General features: G+C 41.9%; 1 protein-coding gene across 1 annotated transcript; it reads right to left on the bottom strand.

The window, feature by feature from the left end:
• Positions 1 to 87: 87 nt before the first annotated feature.
• Positions 88 to 22,707, bottom strand: LOC124171108 (thioredoxin reductase 1, cytoplasmic-like). The gene is made up of 8 exons (XM_046550250.1): positions 22,688 to 22,707; positions 21,291 to 21,618; positions 15,111 to 15,263; positions 14,912 to 15,021; positions 3,729 to 3,858; positions 3,354 to 3,584; positions 1,889 to 2,023; positions 88 to 1,015 (listed from the first exon to the last, which is right to left on the bottom strand). Exons 1-8 carry the CDS (start codon positions 22,705 to 22,707, stop codon positions 953 to 955), a joined length of 1,170 nt encoding a protein of 389 aa, XP_046406206.1. The 3' UTR covers positions 88 to 952.
• Positions 22,708 to 23,131: the final 424 nt, after the last annotated feature.

The raw sequence follows: 23,131 nt of genomic DNA on the forward strand, positions 1-23,131 counted from the left end.
TTGGATACAATATATGCTTGATATATTCGTATGATATACAAGTCTTGAGAGAAATCAGTGGGTTAATGAGGGAAATTACATCATAAGTGAATGTCATTATAAATTTAATTTCATATTTGATAAAATAATATTCAACCAGGCATTTACAAAGGTAAAAATTTAGAATACAAACAATTCTAGGACTACTTTCCAAGAGGAAAATAATCTGCAATCAAATTCAAGGCATAGAGTAATGATTTCAAAGAGTAACTACAGCATCATTGCCAAAAATGTTCTGAAGTATCATTATTTCCGGATTACTCTTTCAGTTCAAAGGCACACACAACAGTAAAAACTGAAGTTAATTCTATAAACTTCATTCAACTCCATGATTGAAAGATAGCTTCAATTAAACCCTCTAAAGGTAGAGAAAATGAGAAGAACTAGGCCAAAACGAGGCATGACATTTCCCAGCTTGAAACACTGAGAAAAATATTGAAACCAATTACATGATTCCAATATTGAATTATAAACTCATTTAAAAGCATTACTTTCATGACCTAAGTACCAAAATTAATAATTTTATTCACTGGAGCATAACATCAAACATCTGCAAGGAAAAAATGCAAATGAAAACAATGCAATAAGTTGTACAAAATCAAAAACAACACATTTTCTAACACAATATGAAGCATGGATAAATTATCCTGACATAGTGATCAATAATACTGAAATTTAAATATTTTCACAATGTTTTCTCCCAGTGATACCTTGAAATTCTACCAGTGATGACTTTCGAGGACAATTCATGCAAAACATCAGACTCCACCCTCCATCAAGGTTTTAAGTGGGGTCGTCATTATTGCCACAAGAGCTCTTGCACTTCATATCCTTCAGTTGTTGCTATTTTGCTGCTATACTACCAAGAAAGAAAACTTCCTCAGGTAAACAGCAAAAATAGCATACTTTAACTTCAGCAAGACTTCTTCTCCACACTTATTCCAGAGGATTTGGTTATGAACATAGTTGTAAAGACCTGAAAAAAATCCATCATGTGATAAGCTTACCAGAGATATTCTAAGGAAATGACATTTCATAGCAAAGAAAATGGTATTGTATTTATGTTGCTCTTATCTTTCCATGTATCTATTGGATTAGAAGTACAAATTAGTATGATGGGTTGGTGCCACTGTTTTGCTGGTTTTAATTCCCATTTGGTTCTCACTCACAAATCAAGCGTTTCATTTTCATTGAACAACTTTCAAAAACCATCAATAAGTTTCTTGGGTTATTATATAAGAGCCTAAAATACCACATCAAGTTATGCCACAAGAGATTAGATCCAGAACATTACTATTTAAATTTGTAAATTGTGCTCAAGAGAACTTTTCAAATTGGCTCTTGAACAAATTACTTCAGCACAGTTTCTTTTTGCTAATGAATCTGGTCCTGATCTTGAAACGAAGGTCTATATATGGTTGAAACAAGAATTGACCTGACTCATTCCCAATTCCAAGTATTCACCAGTAACTACTTCAAGTGCAGATGAGCCTTGACAATTATTTGACTCACCATTCCTTTATCTACCTATGACTTCCCTGGACTGTCTCCCAAATCAATCACCTGTCCCTTTCCTACAGCCTTCATTTCCCCTTCCCCACCTCAACAGGTACCATATTTCTCAACAGGATCAACAGTTTCCACAAAATTATTGTGAGTTCAATCCACTGACTTAAACGTCAAAATTTCTGAGCAAGGCATAAACCATAAAAATAAACCAAAATATGAACGTAACATAACAAGTACTTGCACATGGATAGCAATAACTGAAAGTTATTAACTTATAATTGCTTCTACTTCACAAAACAAATGAACCATCAGCGAATAAAGCAAATAAAAAACAAATTACCTCCGCACATGTTGGATGAATGCCTACTAAATTGTCAAAGTCAGACTTGGTAGCTCCAAGCTTCAGGGCAAGAGCGAATCCTTGAGTGATTTCACCTGCATTTGGTCCCAGGACATGAAAGCCAATAACTTTCTCCTGAAAAATAAAATCATTAAAGGTACTATTGAAGCACAGTTTCATAGCAACCAAAATTTTCCCTTCTTTCCAGGAGCAAAAGTGATTTCTCAACTATGATACTGGTAAAATAATTAAAGATGACAGGATTCTAAAGTTTCAGGGATTCCCAACAGAGTAGGCCTTCCCTAAGTTTGAGATGGAAAAGGGGGTAAAATTTTTCGTAAACATTACTGCAGGAAATTCATTTTTTATTCCAAAACTCAGCATTGAAATTAAATTTCATTTGTTGCTCACTACACCTTAGATTGGTGATAACTGGTTAAAGCATAAAAATCCATCTTCAAATGACTTTGCATGACCAAATGCTTCTTAAATCTTCTCTTCTCTTACATGCAAGGTATATAGATGATACTGATTTTTTGGGTAAAAAAGTGATACTTTTCTAGAAAAGTAGGCGACATTAAACAAGGACACACTGATTAGAATTAAAAATGCATACATATTTGAAAAAATAACAAATCCAAGTGAGAAAAGGAAGGGGGATGATCCACCAGGGCTGATGGGTGTGTGGAAGCCCCCCTACCCAAGATGTTTGCTCAGACAATCATCTTGGCCCCTACAGTGTGCTCATTTGACAACACTATTCAGGGAGGCCAAGAACAGGCTAGGTAGGTGCCTGCCCCTGTGCTCAGTGAGAGTTTTGAGGGAAGAATTCTCACTTGCTTACTTTCCTGGGGAAAATTAAGTGCATTCCAGGGGAGTGAGTGCTCCAGCCATGGAATTTTACCTTGAGTGTGACTGCTATGTAGATGCTCAATTTGAGCACAGTCATTTTTTTGGAGAAATCGCTTTGACTGCAACATACCCGAGCACTTTTCACTCATCGGGGAAAGTTCAAAGGAAGTTATGCCTGGCTCCGCATGACACAAGACTAGAACTACATTAATTCATAACAGCCAAAAATTACTAGGGGAGCTGATGGATGGATAAAATAACCTCAGCATAAATTTGTAAAATGGAATCTGTTGTTTTCACACACTTAAGGACATTTACATCAAAGATAAACATTATTCTTCACAGTCCTGAAAATGTGTGCGAAGAATTTTCAATTCAAAATCCTCCCCATACAGGAAATAGCCTTTCCTGCTCAATGCGTCATTGATAAGCTTTGATTAAAGTATTAAACATACATATAATAAAACCAAAGAGTAAACATGGTTTGAACTTGATAGTGATTCTCAAATTACTCTTAATAACGACTTATAGTTTCTGCAAACAGAAGTTTATAAAAATAAATTTAAGGTTATTACACGTCAAATTAAAAGGCCACAAAAAAATATCAACATACCCCAGCACTTTTAAGGCATATTAGTTTCCCATAGCTCTTATTCTCATCTCTCTCAGGAAGTGTGTACTCCAACGGCTGGTAATGAGTATGATACACCTCAATATCATCAGCACCATATGTTGCTATGGCATCTTCCTCTGAGTATCCAACAGACCCATATTCAAGAGGAGTAAAAACTGTGGTTGGAACCATTTTGTAGTCCATCGGCTCATTTGATTTACCATAAAGCCTCTGCAAGAACAAATGTTCAACAATACAAAATTCTACTACATAGTAATCATGACAACTGAATAGCTCAATCAACTAGAACTGCATCATACCACAACAAAGAATTAGAGAGGTACAAATAGAGTCGAAAAGATCAAAATTACTCACTCGTGCAAGAAAGCGACCCGCTTGGATGGCCACAGGAGTAAGCTCTGGGGTACCATCCAATACATCTCCAATGGCAAAAATATTTGGTACATTTGTCCTCTCAAGTTTATCACCAATGATTTTACCATTCCTAAAAAACAGAATGACTGTATTAATATAGCATTCTTCACGCAGCAAGACTAGGTAATTACTAGAGATCAGAGAAATTTGCAAGACACGATATCGCGAAATCTATTAAAGCCTAAGCCTTCATTGCTTCATGCTGCTGACGTTCATTCGATCTACCTCATTATGATTCCAAGGGCAATTGGCTTGTTTTGTCTGTTGCATATTGAATTGGCATAATATTGCGAACTGCAGTGATGTCTCCGCCGAAATTTGCCATTAAATTAATCACGACCTCTCTCTTCACTTCACATTTATCAATTCTGAAACTATTGGAAATGTCTAGAATGACGCGCTTTCTCTCCTGAAGAATTACATATTCTGAATCAATAAAAAACTGAAAGAAATTCAACGCAGCCACAAAAGAGCGTAAAGCTCACAAACTCAGCACGGATCAATTACAAGCAGTAATTCTGGTGACTCACTGTGACACAGTAAACAGCATTATTGGATAAGTTGTAGCAGGAAAAACTTAAGTGTGGGTCTAACTTAATTTTGCAGACTTAAACACGGCCACTGGCTGGGAACGGAAGGCCGCTTTCAGACTAGACAACTTTCCGCCGGCCACCATTCAAGGCGCGTGCCGGTGACCATGGCGGCCATCGACAGGGCCGTGCCATCAACAGCATGATTCGTCTCCTTAGAAGACAACAAAGACCTATTGTTGTTTGAAAGCATGAAGCACTAGCAGTTGGGGGATGAGAAGGAAGGAACAGAAACGATTGGAGGAGAGGGGGGTGCTAATTATTAGTAGACGGATCTTGGGATATTCGGTGCTCTACTGAGCTTCAATGCAAAAAAAATCATTTGAACACACCCCCGGTTCAAGTTTATTTGTGTGTGCTTCTTTATCGGCCTTTCTTAACCGATTTGCAATAGCGGTAATCAATACTATGCGATTTAGTTGAACCTGTCTTCCCTCAGCACCTAGGTGAGGGCTATCAAAAGGGAGCCCACAACATGGAAAATTTTGGTCAAAATGTAAGTTATACATTACGTATGGTTATACCATAGCTACCCACTACTCTGTTTGAAAACACTGTCACGATTGGTCGTGATTCGTGCTTGGACTGTTTTTGATCATGGCTACAGCTTTATACATCAAATGAAGGAAAGGAATTTTAAAATGCCGAAAACCTAGTGTTACGGCTCATACCAGGGCGAGTGATTTCGGCTCAGGAGGATTTTATGTGAAAGACAAAGTAAAGGCTTGAATCTGAAGGACGGATGACACTTTGTTAAAGCAAATCAATTACGATACACAAACGTTCGAACAGGGCCGGAATCACCCAAGTTACGCTATAGGCACCTCTCCATTGAGCGCCCCTCCTCACTTGAGCCTACCCCTCCCTGACTTCTATGATAAGGAGTAGCCACTCGCCCTGACAGAAGGCACCCCTTGGACAGCGACGCCCCTAGGCACGTGCCTATTTTGCCTTGAAGTAAATCCGGCCCTGCATGCGAAATAAAGGAGATCTGCAAAATGACAGCTATCATTTGAACAGACAGTTACCCAGTCAAAGAAAGTGAAGGAGGTGAAAGAGGAGTTTGTTGTCCCTACTATTGAAGCATTTTTAAATGCTGGAATTAGGGTAAAGAAACTTTAAAATCCAAACATTTGGGAAAGGGTCTCGAAGTACAGTTGAATGGTAGAGGGGATTTGCCATCTGCAAATCGTATTTGCCAAGAATACATTATGATTACAAGGAAAAAGAAGCAGGAAGAGCTTAAATATAGTGATACGAGCGTGCTCCCCCGCTCCCAGCGGGCTTCCCCCACTCTTTTCAATGCAGGTGCACAGAGGGATAGGCGCGTTTCTAATTTTAAAATGTAGAAAAAAAAAGCAGGGTCTTATGTACAAATTGAGGTCCGAGGACCTCTTTAAACACAACATTGGAAGTAATTACACTATCCTCTGTTAAACGCACATAATGACTCATACTTACGTATTAACAGGAGACTTGAAAGTGGAATCAGCCCCATTTTGATAAAAGATATTAAAAGAATGCGAGATATTGTTGCAAATGAACAAATGTATCAGTTTGTGTGCCGTTAATGTCAGGAATATTTAACGGTTTTTGTTTTTTTTTTTGCTTTATTTTAAATTATTTATAAACCAATATTAGGAAACAGTAGCAATATTTAGGAAGTAAGATATGTCGTTGCATGTTCTCTGATAAATTCTGTGCATTTTGGTACCTCATTTGCAGAGTTTGGTTGCGTATCAGTTGAGAAAAAGGTATCTATAAAGTAGAAATAATATAGAAGATTGGTCTAAATTACCGTATTTCTCCAAATATAGTCCCCCCCCCCCCCTAATTGTGAGGCTTAAGTTTCGGAGAAAGTTAAAAAAATGCGTTTGAATATAGTCCCCCCTTTACTTTTACCAAGGGCATTTTTGGAAAAAAAGGGGGGACTATATTCAGACATATACGGTAATACAATGAAACTGTAAACACATTTTAGTACTATTTGGTCAATTTTTGCTCTACTCTTCCTCACAAAGACAATCAATTCAAGTATTCACTGTGCACCTTTTCTTGCTCACTCTATAATATTAACGCTTAAACCATTGATATATGTACCTTGAATCATTTTTTTCATTTGGTTCTATCAGATATTTTGTACTGCTGCAATTGTATTTAATGTTATGTAAAATGCTTATAAAAGTATAAGCAATTGTGAAATGTCCACAAAAAATAACAAAACACCAAGAAATGTGAAAAAATTTTATCATTACAATAACACTATCAAGATTTTTTATAACACCAAAATCACATAGTTGTGAAACAAATACTAGCAAAAAATAAAACCACTTTCATGGATCTCTAGTAATTACACATCAAAAAATGTGATGTTGTATGGGGCGACTGCCGTCTTCCTTACCTCATTTCCTATTCCCAGACCAGCTCAGCGATAAACCTTTTCCTTTCGCTCTCACGATTCCCCTACCTCTCAACACAGACAGGAAGCGCTCGCATGGCCACGTAAGGTAAGAGATCTTTTCTTAAGAACGTGAGCCTGCAACGCACCTGGGAAACAACGGAAAAAACGCTGACAAGAGGGAGACGGCAGCTCGCGGGGCAGTTCGAGGCAGTCGACGGATGTAAGGAAACCAGGGCAGAATAAAGTGTGATTCTCCCCGACATGTGACTTCTCCTTTCTTTCTGCGCGACTTTCCTTATCCTTCTGCGGATGACGAGGACGACAGCGCCCGGCAACTTACAACTTGGTGTCGAGAAGTGGGATTCGTCCATCTAGCTGTAGCAGACCTGAGGACGGAATTTCGTCGCGGAATAAGGAGGTAAGATCATTATGGCGGGGCGAGTTAGTGTTGGTGGAAAAGAGGTGGAGTTGCAGCAAGTGATAGAGGACGTCCATGAGAGGCTTCGTGAGTTAGCCTGTGAAAATCAATCCCTAAAATCCCGATTGGCTGAACGTGATAGTGCCCTTAATTCCAGTTTAGGCCCCGACAGTAAGAAGTTCTCACTATTATCGTCTGTAGGAGTGTTTACGGGTGGTCAGTCCGAGAATGTATTTGCATTTTTTGAGTGTTTGGACGAGATAGCGGTAATAAGTGGCTGGGCTGATGCGGATAAGTTACGGGTTGCAAGATTGCGTGTGTCGGGTGGTGCAGCGGAATTCGTCCGCTCGAAGCAGGAGTGCCGTGACGCCGCCTCTTATGAAGACTTTAAAAAGGTGTTTATTGAAAGATATAAGCGGAAACACGACGCTCGGTTCTATCGGGAGCTTGTCTCTCAGATGAAGCGGGGCCCAGTGGAGGATATAGAGGCTTTCGCTGATCGGATAAGGAATGCTAACGCGAACACTTATGAGAGAAATCAACCCCAGGAGTTTTTTGAGGCCACCCTATTTGAAGCCGAGCAGAGGGCGTTGGACGCGTTCCTGAATGGACTCTCCGGTGAGGTTGAGCGCAGATGCCGCCATGATGCGCCGAAGACCCTCGACGACGCTGTCAGAAGCGCCTTGCGGGCTGAGGCGATCGAAGCGAAGGTGGCATCTCGGGCGCCGCCATTCCCCCCGAAGATTTTTCGGGCGCCAAACGAGAGGAAATGTTTCAATTGTCTCCAGCCTGGACATTTTGCACGAGAATGCAGACTGCCGCGAAGGGATCAATGTTACGCTTGTGGCAAGGTGGGACACATCGCTCGCGAATGCCAACGTCGTGGAAGACCTGGGCCTGATTTAAACGGCCATGGCACCGGCGCGGCCGCGGGCGCCGGGTGCCCCTAAAGATCCCTGTGACGGACTGTAATGCGGCGGAGGGTGACTTAAGGGTGAAGGGCGTCATAGAGGGACGCGAGTGCGCACTTTTGATTGACACGGGGGCGCAAGTATCTTTAATATCAAGTGAAATAAGTGGCCGTTATGGGCTCTCAAGCCCGGGGTGCCACCTGAGAGGAATCACGGGAAGGACGCTTTGGACACACGGGCAAAAGGTGGTGTCCTTACGTTTGGATGATCACGTCTATCCCATGAAAGTGCAAGTTGTGGACAAGTTGGACGGAGTGGATGGCATCATGGGATTAGATTTTTTGGAAAAACATCGAGGTGTATTGGACGTGTGTAATGGGATTTTGCACTTGTGGGGGCGGCAGATTCGGTTATTAGGTCGCCGAAAGGAAGGATATGGTGACCCAAGTCTAAATTTTCCTTCAGATCAACAATCAAGGGATATAAGACGGGAGAAGATAACCTTCGGTAGGAGTAAAGAATATCCCGTGTGCCTAGGGGGAGAAATAAGGGTGCCGCCTAACTCTGGGAGGCTTTTGAGAATTACGGTGGATGGGTGCGTTGGTGCAGGGACATATTTAGTGGAGCCTGCATTGGAGACGTTGGAAAACTGTTATGTTGCGAGGGGACTGTGCACCGTTGATAAGGAGCAGTCAATCACACTGCAAGTAACCAATTTTGGCCGCGAGGAAGTAGTACTACGTAAAGGGACTACGTTAGGAATGGCTGTGAAGTTGGAGCCCTACGAAGCGGGGGTTGGAAAGACTCACGGGAAGAGGGTGAGGACGATAGCGTCGGCTAAGAGCGGGGAAATGTTCCGCGAAAAGTTGGCGCACCTGGATGTCGATGAGAGGGAGATCATCCTTCCACTATTAAAAGAATTCGAGGATCTGTTCACGGAGAAGGATATACTACCTGTTACCGCCCTGACGTCTCACCGAATCAACACAGGCAGCGCCCCTCCTATCTACAGAAGACCTTATCGAGTACCACATCGATTGAAGCCCGTTGTGGAGTCATTCGTCGACGAGCAACTCAAAGCGGGTATAATTGTCCATAGTGACAGCCCTTGGGCATCCCCAATTGTGATCGTGCCAAAAAAATCGGCTGATGGAAACCCGGCGTACCGGTTTTGTGTGGATTTCCGGGCTTTGAATGCGGTCACTGTCCCTGATGTGTACCCCATTCCCAACGTCGTCGAATCTTTGGACTATCTGGGAAAATCGCGATTTTTTTCAACGCTGGATTTGACGAGTGGTTACCATCAAATACCGATGCATAAAGATGATCAAGAAAAGACCGCTTTTAATGTCGACAGCGGGCATTATCACTACACTAGGATGCCGTTCGGATTGCGGAATGCACCTGCCACATTCCAAAGGATGATGGACGGCCTCCTACGGGGCTTGAAGCCGGTACAATGCCTCGTGTATTTGGACGACGTGATCATCTTTGGTGCAACGATAGAGGAGCATGCCGTACGGCTGCGTGCCGTACTCGACAGATTAAGGAACGCCGGGCTCACGCTTAAGTTTGAGAAATGTAAGTTTGCGGAGGAAAAGGTGAACTATTTAGGTCACGTGATTTCAAAGCATGGAGTGCAACCTGACCCGGGAAAAGTATCAGCCGTGCAGGAATTTCCCACCCCTGCCAACGTGAAGGAACTTCAGTCATTTTTAGGACTTGCGAATTACTATCGTCGCTTTGTGGTGGGTTACGCAGAAATAGCGAGGCCGTTGACGAAATTATTACGAAAAGGTGCAGTGTTCGACTGGGATAAAGATTGCGCGGGGGCCTTTGAGAAACTAAAGGATTCCCTGATTAATAGCCCCGTATTATCATATCCAGATTTCGACAAACCATTTATTATTTCCACCGATGCATCTAACTTCGCAATAGGGGCAGTGCTTTCACAGGAGATCGGCGGGGAAGAACATCCAATTGCATATGCATCAAGACAGCTGAATTCCGCTGAAATAAATTATTCAGTGACCGAAAAGGAACTGTGCAGTGTTGTGTTTGCCGTGGCGCAATACCGATGCTACGTGTATGGACGAAAATTTAAGATAGTTAGTGACCATGCAGCCCTCAAGTGGCTATTTGGCCTGCGTGACCCAAGTAGCCGCTTGATGCGATGGACTCTTAAACTTTCCGAATATGACTACGAGGTAGTGCATAAGCCCGGGGTATTGCACAAGAACGCCGATGGACTTAGCCGGAAGGTGAGGCGATTTAAATGTACGCCGAGTGTCGACATAGCAAGTGCGCAAAGGAATGACGTAGAGTGCGAGGAATGGGCAGGCAAGGCAGGATTTGAGGTTGTGGACGGAATCCTTTTTAAAATCGGCCCGCGGGGAAGAGTGATAGCTGTCCCTGAGAGCATAAGGACTGACATTTTGCGTCAGTGCCATGATTACGCCCTCGCGGGACACCTGGGGGTTAGATCGACTAAAGCCCGCGTAGGGGCGCGCTATTGGTGGCCGCACCTGGGAAGAGATTGCGAGGCATATGTGAAAAACTGTGTGTCGTGTCAGAGGAGAAGTCCGTATGGGAAGTCTAAGGCCCCGTTACAAGCCCTTCCGGCCACCGATAGACCCTTTGATTTTATCGCTCTTGATATAGTTGGCCCGTTACCTCGGACTGAGAAGGGAAACAAGTTCATTCTTTCCATTTTGGATCACTTTTCTAGGTATCTGGTAATGGTTCCCTTGCCAAATCAGACAGCAGAGGTGGTTTCCGTTGCACTTGTGAAGGAGTGGATTTTAAGATTCGGTGTCCCTGACAAGGTTCTAACCGACCAGGGGAGTAATTTCATGTCGGACTTATTTAGGGGTGTATGTGAGTTGCTAGGAGTGACCAAATTGCGTACATCCCCTTACAGACCCGAGTGCAACGGACGGATAGAGAGGGTGCACCGCACGATAGCACAGATTCTATCCCATTATGTGAATGTTAAAAACAACAGTTGGGATGAAATCCTATGCTATGCTTTGACAGCATATAATAGCTCAGTACACAGCTCCACGGCCTTCAGCCCTCATGAAATAATATTTGGTTATGAAATGAACTCGCCGTTCGAGTGTGTGAAGAGACCTCTGAGAGATGCGTGTAATGCTCAAGTGGAACAGTTACGGGATAGACTTCAAGTGATGTGGCGAAAGTGTGCTAGAAACAATGAGCGTGCACGAAAACAGCAATTCAAGGGGGCGGGATCCAAGGGAAAGGACCGGACGTATTCAGTGGGAGACTTAGTCTATTTAAGCGACCCTTGTGTGAAGACAGGTGTGGGAAAGAAGTTCCACCGACCGTGGAAGGGGCCGTACAGCGTTGTTAAGGTTCTTCCTCCCGTAAATTTAATGCTGCAACTCCCTCATAGGACGTTAGTTGTGCATAAAAATAGAGTAAAGCCCCATCCCCGCCATCTTGGTCTTCCTTCTCCCGCAGTTGCAGGCGCTGCCAGTGAGAGGCGACGAGGGAGGCCGAAAAAGCAGACGGTGATTCCCGTCTTTGAGGGAGCTGAGAAGGGATCTCCTTCTTGGAATTTCTCTTCGCCTTCCGGGAATTTCATCGGAGCTGAGGACGAAGGAGAGGATTGTAGGAGATCTCCTTCCTTAACGGAAGGGCTAGACAGCTCGTCGCCTTGCCTTAGCGGAGAGCGTCCCCTGCAAGATACGCCCATCTGCGAGGAGAGGGAGAGTGGAGGGGAGGCTGCCGACCTTGCTGATAACGAGCAAGGCCGTGCCGCTGTTGGGAGTGAAGAAGACGCTTGGAGCACGCCCCTTCCTCAGAGGTCCCCTTATCTTCTCCGCTCGAGGGCACGTTCATCCCATCCCCCATCTCACTCCCCACCCGGACCGCCACCCCCTCCCGATACCCCCCCTTCCCCCCGGTACTTCCTGCGCAAGAGGAATCCCCCTCCGTCATGATGGGGAAAGGAGCAGCTATACAGTGTAAAGTTTTGGTGATGTGTGTTTTGTTTATATTTGTGGATTCTGTAGATGGGCAAGATGTGATTCCAATAGGGAGTGGAGTGGTGTTTGAGCGGGCGCAAGACGTGGTGATAACTGATAAAACGTGGGCGTTGGTTATCAATTTTGATTTGGGAGAGGTACAGAAGGAGTATGTTAAATTAGTTGACGCGTTTGCAGAATTGAGAAAAAAAGCCGAATTAACTCGAGGGGTATCCATGGGAAGGGGATACAAAATTGCTCTAAATAGGATGGAAGTGGAGTATTCAAGGGTGAAAGAGGAATTAGAGACCCTAGTGGATTTGGTGAAAAAAAAGAGAGTAAGAAGAGGCTGGATTGATGCAGGAGGATCCCTTCTAAAAATGGTTCTCGGAACAGCTGACGCAGAGGATTTGAGACAGCTAAATGGGAGAATTGAGAAGCTTGAGAGGGAGGGGGGAGATGCTCATGCAGCTATAGGTGCTCAATTGTTGGTTCTGAAAGGAATGGAAGGACGAGTGGCAAATAACACGCGCTTCTTAAGGAGTTTGGTTGACGAGTATATTGATTACAGGAACAAGTCGCAATTGAGGTTTAATCAGTCGGAGGCCAACTATAGGGAACTACGGGAGATGGTGATGACCGAAGATGCTCTGAGGCAGGTGGGTCACGCCTTAGTCAATGCTAGGATTGACTTGACCGGGCTGAGAATTGCATTGGAGAGTAGTGTTTATAATAGACTTAGTAGCATCTTAATCACACCAAATAAATATTTAGAGTGTCTCAGACGAATCAGAGATAGTTTACGGCCCCCATTGAGAATGTTGTCCGCATGTGAGCATGAGACGCTATATGTATATTATGAGATCGCACGGGTGACGGTCGTAGTGGTGGGTGAGACGTTGAGGGTTATAATAAAGATTCCGGTGGTTGGAGACGGCGGTATTCTGGAGTTGTATCGAGTCCACACTTTCCCTATTAAATACCCAGGATTAGACGTCTACGGTCAGTGGAGAGTGGGGGAATATCTGCTTATCTCGAAAGACAGAGCTTATTTTGCTATCGCGGGGGTGGATGAGCTCCAAAAATGTCGAGAAGGACCTATATATACATGCCCGGGTGATTTCGTTCTGTTGAGTGGATCGGGGGTAAGCTGTGAGTATGATTTATTCATGGATAGGGGGACTAAAATGTGTATCCGGGAAGAAATGCGCCTGGTAATGCCTTTCTTCCGCAAGGTTGAACGGGGCTGGGTGTTTACTGCTCCTTCTACACTCTCCGCCACCTTTTTGTGTCATGAGGGAGTAGGAGAAGCCAGGCCCAGGTTGCTGAAATTGGAGGGAAGTGGTTTACTGGCTAACGTGAGCCATTGTGATATAACGGGTGAGAATTTCAAAATCATAGCAGCCTGGCAGGGGAGATCTGAAGTGTCGCAAAGCCTGATCGAGTTTGTTTCCCCTCAAATTGAAATGTTTGGGAAGGAAAGGGAAACCTTGATAAAAATGGATATGAACAGCTTGAGCTTGCTCAAGAGGGAGATTGACACGGAAGTCGCGAAGGGGTCACTGACTGTTGGCTTGAGCGAATTGATAGAGCGAGTGCAAAGGAAGTCATCAACGGAAAATATCTATCACATCTCGATCCCTGTTGGCCTAGGGGTACTTTTAATAGTAGTTTTGGGGATACTATATAGTAAACTTACTTGCATTAAGGGAACATGCCATGGGTTGGGCGAGAAATCCACTCGTACGAGGACTATCGATGCTAGGAACGTACGCGTAGTGGTTAATGAGGAGAGAGATGATGGGGCAAGCGATGGTGAAGATAATATTGCTTAGATACTGATAATAATGGGTAGGTGCTCTCCGAGGTAGGAGAGGTTTGCATTGTAGTCAATAATTTTTTTTTAGATTTATATGGGTAGTAGTGCTAATGAATTGAATCCTTTTAAGGTCGAGCTAGGGTAACCATCGATCACGGTAGAAAATAATGTGGTTATAGTTCTTAGTGTAATTGTGTTCTCTGTTTTGTGTGTGATTTTGAAAGTGTAATAGTTGTTGTAAAATATTGGTTAGGACTAGAAATGGTGCGATGTGTCCGTGATAACGGAAGGGGACGAAATTGCTTGTGTTGGTTTCATTTGTTTTTCTTTCCTTCGATTGCTCGTGATGTGGTTTTCGTTGTTATGTTTAAGAACGTTATTCTGACCTGATTGTGTGATTGTGTTTAAAAAATTTCCAGATCTGTAAATTTTTTAAATTTTTGGGGGAGAGTGAATGTATGGGGCGACTGCCGTCTTCCTTACCTCATTTCCTATTCCCAGACCAGCTCAGCGATAAACCTTTTCCTTTCGCTCTCACGATTCCCCTACCTCTCAACACAGACAGGAAGCGCTCGCATGGCCACGTAAGGTAAGAGATCTTTTCTTAAGAACGTGAGCCTGCAACGCACCTGGGAAACAACGGAAAAAACGCTGACAAGAGGGAGACGGCAGCTCGCGGGGCAGTTCGAGGCAGTCGACGGATGTAAGGAAACCAGGGCAGAATAAAGTGTGATTCTCCCCGACATGTGACTTCTCCTTTCTTTCTGCGCGACTTTCCTTATCCTTCTGCGGATGACGAGGACGACAGCGCCCGGCAACTTACAATGTTAAGAGTTTTTTTTTTTAATTTCCATGCAAAAAATGCAACAAAAAGCTCTCTCCCTTATTTCCAAGAATCTTAAAATTATTACTCATTCCATGAATGCCACCATTTAATAGCAACAAGGCAAAAGTAAGACTAAACACCCTACATACATACATAAAGGATTACCTACTTTTCATTCAAATTCACTCCTATTTCTTGAAGGCCAATATTTTTTGTACATGGACTCCTTCCAGTAGCAAACATTACTGTGTTGAAGGTTTGTTCTTCCTCTCTTCCATCCTAAAAACTTGTACGTCACCTACAGAGAATAAATAGCATGAATATATTCTTCTAACTATCATCAATGCAGATAATTGACGCAATCAAACTCTTACTGCGAGCTCCCCGGGGCTTCCAGTACACTTCTCTGTAATTTTGGTTGGGACAGCTGGCCTTATGAACTTCACTCCATGAGTTTCCATGTGGCTACCTATCATATCAGCCATCTGGCGATCAAAGCCTCTCAAAAGGATTGAGCGAACCTGTAAAAATTATCAACAGTAATTCCTCAAAACACATGAAGAAGTAGGTGATATGTTATTATCACATTCTTTCTCTTAAATTTTATACCTTGGACTTAAAGAAATGACATTAAATTTAAAAGTAGAGTAAAAATACATGCCACTGAATATGTAAAGCCAAGGAAATGGAAAAGTCCATCATTAACCCTTTCACTGCTGTGGATGTACCTAGTACGTCCGCACGGCAGACTGCTGTGGACGTACTTTTTCTTCCTACCTGCCATGCGGTCAGCACTTTCGCCGAAGCACTTCGAAGGGTCGCTAATCCGCGACCTATCCTCGACCAGCTCACCCACGCAGGACCGTCTCCTCGACCCTACGAGCAGGCAGCCTACCTCCCGAAAAGTGACCGCTCTGACTGCAATTTGAAAATCAATCACTCAATACGATCATCAAAAACTTATTGTTTTCATCGCACTCCTGCCAATCATGCAATCAAGTACATCTTTGAACCGTGTTTCTGCGATGAAAAATAACGGTTTTGTTAACTTTGCTAAAATGGCCATTTTTCCGGTTGTCCGCAGCCACGTTTCTAGAAAGTTAACAAAATCGTTATTTTTCATCGTAGAAACACGGTTCAAAGACGTACTTGATTGCATGATTGGCAGGAGTGCGATGAAAACAATAAGTTTTTGATGATCGTATTGAGTGATTGATTTTCAAATTGCAGTCAGAGTGGTCCCTTTTCGGGAGGTAGGCCGTCCCTTCGACCCCCGCTGGTAGGGTCGAAGAGACGGTCCTGCGTGGGTGAGATCGTCAAGGATAGGGCCGCGGATTAGCGACCCTTCGGAGGGTGTACCACACCCATCCTGGAAGTACCTGCTCCATGGGCCCACGAAACGCATTTTCGCCGCATGTGAGGAGTAGGTTTTCGGAGATTGAACAGCAGTGAAAGGGTTATAAACATGGGCAAATATGAGGTGGAAATTTTTGAGTAAAGCAAAATCTATTTCTACCCCTTTCACGATAAATGGGAGAAAGGATATGCCAATTTACCCTGGTATTGACAACCCAATTATCTAAAAAATAGATAGGAAATCAGTACCTTCTCATGAAATATATCTTCAATTAAAATATATTCCCTCAATATATTCTAATAGAAAATACACCATTACCACCCCAGATTTCTGAATTTATCCATACATTACATGGTAAAATATGGTTTGCACACAGTATGGGGAAATGGACAAATATATGTCCTGAGTGACCTGGAGTAAGGGACATCTTCCAGAAATTTAAGCAAAAGGAATTCCGAAGGATACTGATGGAATATGAGGGGGTGTATTACTGACTGAGTGGAGTCATTGCTTCCAAAGATAGCAAGGGAAGCAAGCTGATCTTGATGCTGCATTTGCAGAACTCAGAGAAAACTTCCATTGCACTACATGGTGTTAAATACCTGGAGCACATGGTACAGTGGAACCTCAATCTATCGTTTTTCAGAAGGGTGGACGAAAAAAACAATGAATGCGGGAAAACAATCAATGCAGGAATGTTTGGCTAGGTTGCTTATGTGACACGCAGGTTTTCGGGGAGTAATTGTGATACTCATGAAGGAATTCAAACAAGATTTTAGCTGATTACAGGAATATTTGTACTTCATTGAAACACTTAGGTCATATTGTTGATTCAACTAATATCTCTTTTAAATATCCTAAAGGAACACACCACCAAGCTAAAAAATGTTTGCACTCCATTCGGCATTTGCACTGCTATTATGGATTTCTGTCTGATGTAAAAATACTAATCCATCAAATGCCATTCCAAGTACACGTTTTTACAAGAGCAATGTGCATGTTATGCCTAAAACAACCACTTTCGCCGCCACAGTGATTGGTTTTGAGATGGATCACAAAGGCCAAAAATAGTCCAATACATATTTGAAATGTTACTTTCTAATAAATATATGTACTTATGATATAATTAAGGCAATGTATAGAGCATGCACAATGTTCCGTTAATCGTCAGCGGCATGCCCACCTTATCCTCGCTTCATCCCACTTCTTGTTTTCACCAGGTAGCTTGCTCTACCCTTACCCATGCCGTCATGTGCTATAGGACAACCCAAGACTTTCTGGAATATTCACGTCCTTCTAGCCTGGATTCTTTTCTTCATCTTTAATTATTTTCTGTCCATCTTTTTAAGATCTCCCTTGTTTCTTCGGGAGAGCCATGGTCCAAAGAAGAATAAAAATAAAACTAATAAAAATGAAACCTGTCTTTAATAAACCCGACCGTCTGAAACTGGGAACTTGGAAGCAAGTAGGCTGAAAAAGTTCAGTGGGCGAGAATGGGAGAGGCAAGAAACACGTTTCTATTTTTCTCGTGTAACTTTATATTTTCTTCCAAAGCTTAAGTATTCGAAATACAATCCCTGCATGAGCTAAGACGTTTTGTTCGATTTTGGAGAAGAGGAAAGGGTCATTCCATGTCAGTTCATCCAGGCATGACATTTAGGTTACTTAGAAGTAACCTCTTTTGCTTGTGGACATTTCTGGACACACTCACCTTATCTTTCATTCCTGGCATAAGGCATGAATACTCGTTATTTTGGTAAAATGACTGAACTAAGTCCACTGCAGTTTGTTCTATGTTTTTGCCCCTCCTTGGATCTGGTATAGCAATGATGCCTTTCATTCCTAGAATTCCCTAGCATGCCAAATTGTATATTCACTAACATTAATTTCGGTGGCTACTTTTTTCCTACTCCATGAAGTCGGAGCTAGTGTTAATAGCCGAATTATCTCTCCCTGACTGCCTTCCGTCACCAGTTTTTCTTTTAGTAACCCAACTAGCACATTCATATCACTCGCTTTATCAAGAACTTCTGAATCATGCTCTGGAAGGAAATCTTTATCCAGTACTTTGAAAACCTTTTTGTTCAAAGTAGAATAGTATTAATGACGTAAAACACAATCGTGAAGTTTTTTGTCAATACAAAATGGAGAAAGTTAACTTGTATTGACATGCATCCTGTATTTTGATGTGTTTTATACAGCAACAATCAAGTTTTCCCCAGCAATGATGGGTAAGTGCTATGAATTCCTTAAAATATTCTATTTCAAAAATATATTTTTCTTATCGGGAGAAAAACAACCTGCACATAAAAAATATATTAATTTTTTTAACGTATTATTTACTAGATTCATGTTGTAAATATTTGCTTAGATATAGAAAACAGTTAACACAAGCATTTCATCACACTTGAAGGAGGACTGAACACTGACTGCCAGAGTCGTGAAAAGGGATTTTTTTTTTGCATAAATTTTTTTTAACGACAAAGCAAGCAAAAAGCCATGAATTTTATTTTTACAGGTGGTGGGTCATACCTTAAGGAATATCAGAAAAATTAATTTAGCTTGATTCAGATATTGCCTCAGGTCAAAATTTGATGTTTTATAGAACCATGTTTTTGACGCAAAATATTCTAAAATCTTATGAAACACATGAGTTTAGAGAATTTCCAATATTCCTTAGGATATTTTTCAATTAGTTTTTGGCATCCTCATGACTTCTATAGTAAACCTGCAAAATTTCATAAGAATCGGATGAAAACTATGGCTGAGACAAATTATTGCCCTCTGGAGGTACAAGTGCCTCTGGAGACCGCATTCATTGAAAAACTGCAGTTTCACCCAAACTTCAAATGGTTGTGGAAAAAAAACTATTATAGATAGCCAAGAAATATTTTACACTGTTTCATTCCTGCATGGAAGATGAAAATTGGCAAGTTTCATCAAAATCCAAGTCGGTGGGTGTCATGCCTGGATGAACTGACATGGAATGACCCGAAAGCGTCAGAGGGGGGAGGCAAGTGCTGAATGGAAGGGGATAGTGAATTTTGGGATATACGCTAATGTTACTGAGCTTCTCCCTATGCTAGTTACATCTCCTGGGGAAAATTCAAACTATGTGCCTGCCGTTATTAGCCATAAATGACTCACTGTATATACATTTCATCTCATTTTCGTCAAATGATGGATGCAGGAAAATTATACTTCGGGACCGCAATCTTCAAACCATCAATGCGGGACAACAATACTTCGGGGAACAATGGATGCAGGAAAAAATTACATTGTCCGTATGAAACTTTATTTGGGACCAGGAATGGTGAACGATGAATGCGGGTACGATAGATCAGGGTTCCACTGTATTGGCTTGAGCCCATTTCACATGGACGTGGACATTCTCCACTACACATATGGGGAGGGATCACCACTTTTCACATTGGCTCAGACAAAAACCATCCACATCCAACCAATTGTGTTCAGCCTGCCACGGCAGAAGAGCATCATACAGACATGCACAATTTAAGTAATTGCTGTGCACCAGGAAATGAAAAATTGGAATAAAAATACCCATCAAACAAGGTTCCTTATTTATAACGTGATCTCACCTACCTCTTTACCTAACGATCACGGTATTGGTATTTAAAATGCAAGACATCACATACGTTGGCCCTTCTCTCCACTTCAATAAATGGTGAAAAGCACTCACAGTTATCTCCAAGTTCACACTTATTCTACTGATGAATTTGCTTGGCCTGCATCAGCCACCCCCATTCAAGTGCACGCACAAACATGTCACTACAGCTTGGACACACAAATGATCAGCTGCTTGTAGGAGCCAAGCAGATGACTCCTCTATGTATGGATGGTCCGCACTCATGTGTAAGCTTTCACTTATGCCAATGGAACCTAGCCCACACTCGTTGCATGGACTACCTGTGTTCATAGGTAATTGGCCAAAGGGAACCAGGATCGATCAGAAAAGAGCTGCGCCCACCCTCCCATCCTGGCTGACCAGAAAAAAGGGAGACTTATGAGCTCCCCCACCATATTTCAATGGGTTAGAGTTAAGTGAAAAGATGAAGTTTTTGTGCTATGACATATGTAATGCAAGTATTTTTAATGGTAAACTTATATTTCACTATACAAATTGTTTCAATTGTGTCTGTAACTGTCCAGTCATTGATAGAGTGAATGAAATGAAATACTTGGGAGTAATTCTGGATAGTAATCTACGCTGGGATAAACACTTACTTACTGTAAACAAATGCCTTAGAAGTACCTTGTCCAAATTTTATTACCTACGAAACTAATGTCCTCTTCAAGTTAAAAAAAACCATTTATCATGCTCTTGTTCATTCCAAACTTTATTATGGTATAATCTGCTGGGGCAGTGCATACATGAGCACATTTGAGTGTGCACTCGTTTTGCAAAAAAAATAATTACGGTAATACTGTCTAAAAATTACTACGAGCACTCATTTCTTTTGTTTGTGGACCTAAATTTGTTGCCGCTAAGGCATTTGTATTTATTCAAAGTGCTTAAATTGTTTTTGGCCAGAAGTGGAAATATGCCGAGTGTAAGTGACAAATATAAATATAACTTAAGGAATGTGTCATTTATTATGTCATATTATTATTATACGTCATGACAATAGATTCTGTAGTCTGGCTCGAAAGTTAGAAAACCTGCACTCAGCGAGACCAGACGTGAAAGAGAACCCCAGACTTTGAAGGAGTTTCCCTGAATTAAAACACTGTCTTGTACTATGGAGTATATGGTAGTAATGGCAGATATTGATTTAAATCACCTTATTTTTACAGTAAAACCCTTGCATAAAAAAACCTCTAAGGTAAAATTTCACAAAAATCTCAATAAAATGAAGTAATAGCCTCAGTCCCTACCTTACATAATGCATGAAGAAATACCTCATGTGATGGACATCTAAAATCATAAAACCTCCTTAATTAATATTAATAAGTCTGCTTTTGGGCTCCATTTAAGAAAGCAATTTCTCTGCCGTGAAAATTTTCACTAGTCATTGGAAAACTAGTCAGTTATTCTTGAGGTATTAGCCTTACTTCAACAATGAAGGACCTAATTTCATGGAAAACCCTCAAGTCAGTTTGTGAATATAGAAGTTTAGGAATAGAAAACAAATTGTAAAGGACATGCAATAAAACAAGATATTCAGCTTACCATTACAGTGACATCGAAACCAAAACCAGCGAGAAAACCCGCACACTCCAGCGCAACATACGATGCCCCAACAACTAGAGTTTTCCCAGGACTATGGCGTAGGTAAAATATATCATCAGATGTTATACCATACTCTTTGGCTCCAGGAATGTCCGGGTAATTGGGTCTGCCTCCAACAGCAATCAAGATATTATCTGCAGTTATTTCCTCTACTTTATTGTCCCTACCAACAAGCAAAAAATAAAAAAATAAAGGATATGCATCACCAATACCATAAATCAGGTCAAATAATATAATTAATATAATTTGTGTATGTTTGACAATGAAACTAAAAAAGCACAGGACTTGATGTGAATGGATAAACATAGAGAAATGGTCTAATGGCAACTTTTACAATCCAAAGATCACTCGGATGACGTGAAGACATATGTATTACAACGCACACAGGGGATTGTCATAATAGACAAAAATGAGTGACATGGCAGCTATCCATGGTATGGAGCCCATTGTATTTTAAACAGTAAAACCTCTGCCTTGCAAACTCCCACTAAGAGAAGAACTCTGATGAACGAACAAATGCAATTAGTCCCACTAAATTCCTATATGAGTACATTGGTAAATACCCCCAATGAATGAACTGCTGCTTTACAAAAACTCTGATTAACAAAATAAAAATTTGGCCCTGTCTCACGAAATTTACCTCTTAGAATAAGTGACTCAAAAAGTTGGTAAATATTCGTGCATTTGCAAATCAAATGGCGAGGGTGTGAGGTACATTTGGGGGACATCTATTGGCTGCAAACTGTGCTGGCGCAGGGTTTTCCGCCCCTCCTATGGTGCTGTCATCGGGCAACTCTCGCCGGCCGAACTGTATGCAAGGAATTGAGGAGTACAGTTATCCTGCAGAATGCAACACTGCATGACAATGTGCGCTAACTCACGACTGTGAAGAATTGATCTAGCTGGGTGTGCGACGCTTCCGGAGCCGAACTATTAAAACTTCGCATATTGCATATCCACCGATGCTTATTCGTGGAACTCCGTAATCAAGTTCATCAAGTAACTGCCAGGACCGGGACTGAGGTGCGTAATAATGGTTCTTTTACTATAGATTGGATAGGGCTTTTCGTTGGGATCAACGAATTGCTTCGTAATAACATTGCTCGTATTGACAATAGAACACTGTATACATTAGCTTACTTTCATACTTTGAAACAAAAAGCTTTTACAATAAACACACAAAACCAATAGCTTAACTTACATCGTAGAGTCTAAGAAGGAACCCCAAATTTCGTAAAACCGATTAGGAATTTTAAAAAGCCCCACCTTTTCCAGGCCAAAGACCCAAAGAATTGCATACCATAAAAAAATTTCCCAGATGCCATTGACAATATTACCAGACTCTTCTCTGACCCATTCTGACCAGTACCAACACCTTTTATGGAACCAGAATTCCAATGGTTAAGATTATGGATTAGCAATGAGTCAAATTAGTAACTGTGGATTAACCCTTAGGCCTCGGGTACGATACGAGCGGCGGGTGGTGAGCGGCAAGCGGCGCCGCTCTGATATCGGGCCTCATTTAGTTGCGTGTAAATCCATTGAGGGTGGGTACGATATGTTTGAGCGGAGAGAGACTGTGAGCGGCGCCGCCCAGTGCCGCTCATGGTTCCAAGTCCAGACCGATTTCTTCTCCACTGCCGCTCAGTAGATTCATCCTTCAGTGTAGTTGAAAATGTAAGCGGAGAAACATCAAAGTAGTGAGAATACGGCCAAACAAAGGAAGACTGAAGTTAGAAAAGGTGAGAAACATGAGCGGTGCCACTCGTATTGTAGCCACC

The sequence above is a fragment of the Ischnura elegans genome, chromosome X, assembly GCF_921293095.1.
Source record: "Ischnura elegans chromosome X, ioIscEleg1.1, whole genome shotgun sequence".
In the NCBI taxonomy this organism is placed as follows: Eukaryota; Metazoa; Arthropoda; class Insecta; order Odonata; family Coenagrionidae; genus Ischnura; species Ischnura elegans.

What these genes read in the sequence shown, in the direction of transcription:
- LOC124171108 (XM_046550250.1), bottom strand. Translation starts at nt 22,707, where the DNA reads ATGGGTCAGAGAAGAGTCTG. An exon ending in CCGGGGAGCTCGCAGTAAGA is followed by an intron (nt 15,022 to 15,110) that starts GTTTGATTGCGT and finishes ACAAGTTTTTAG; the next exon opens with GATGGAAGAGAGGAAGAACA. An exon ending in GGAGTGAATTTGAATGAAAA is followed by an intron (nt 3,859 to 14,911) that starts GTAGGTAATCCT and finishes TCTGTTTTTTAG; the next exon opens with GAATGGTAAAATCATTGGTG.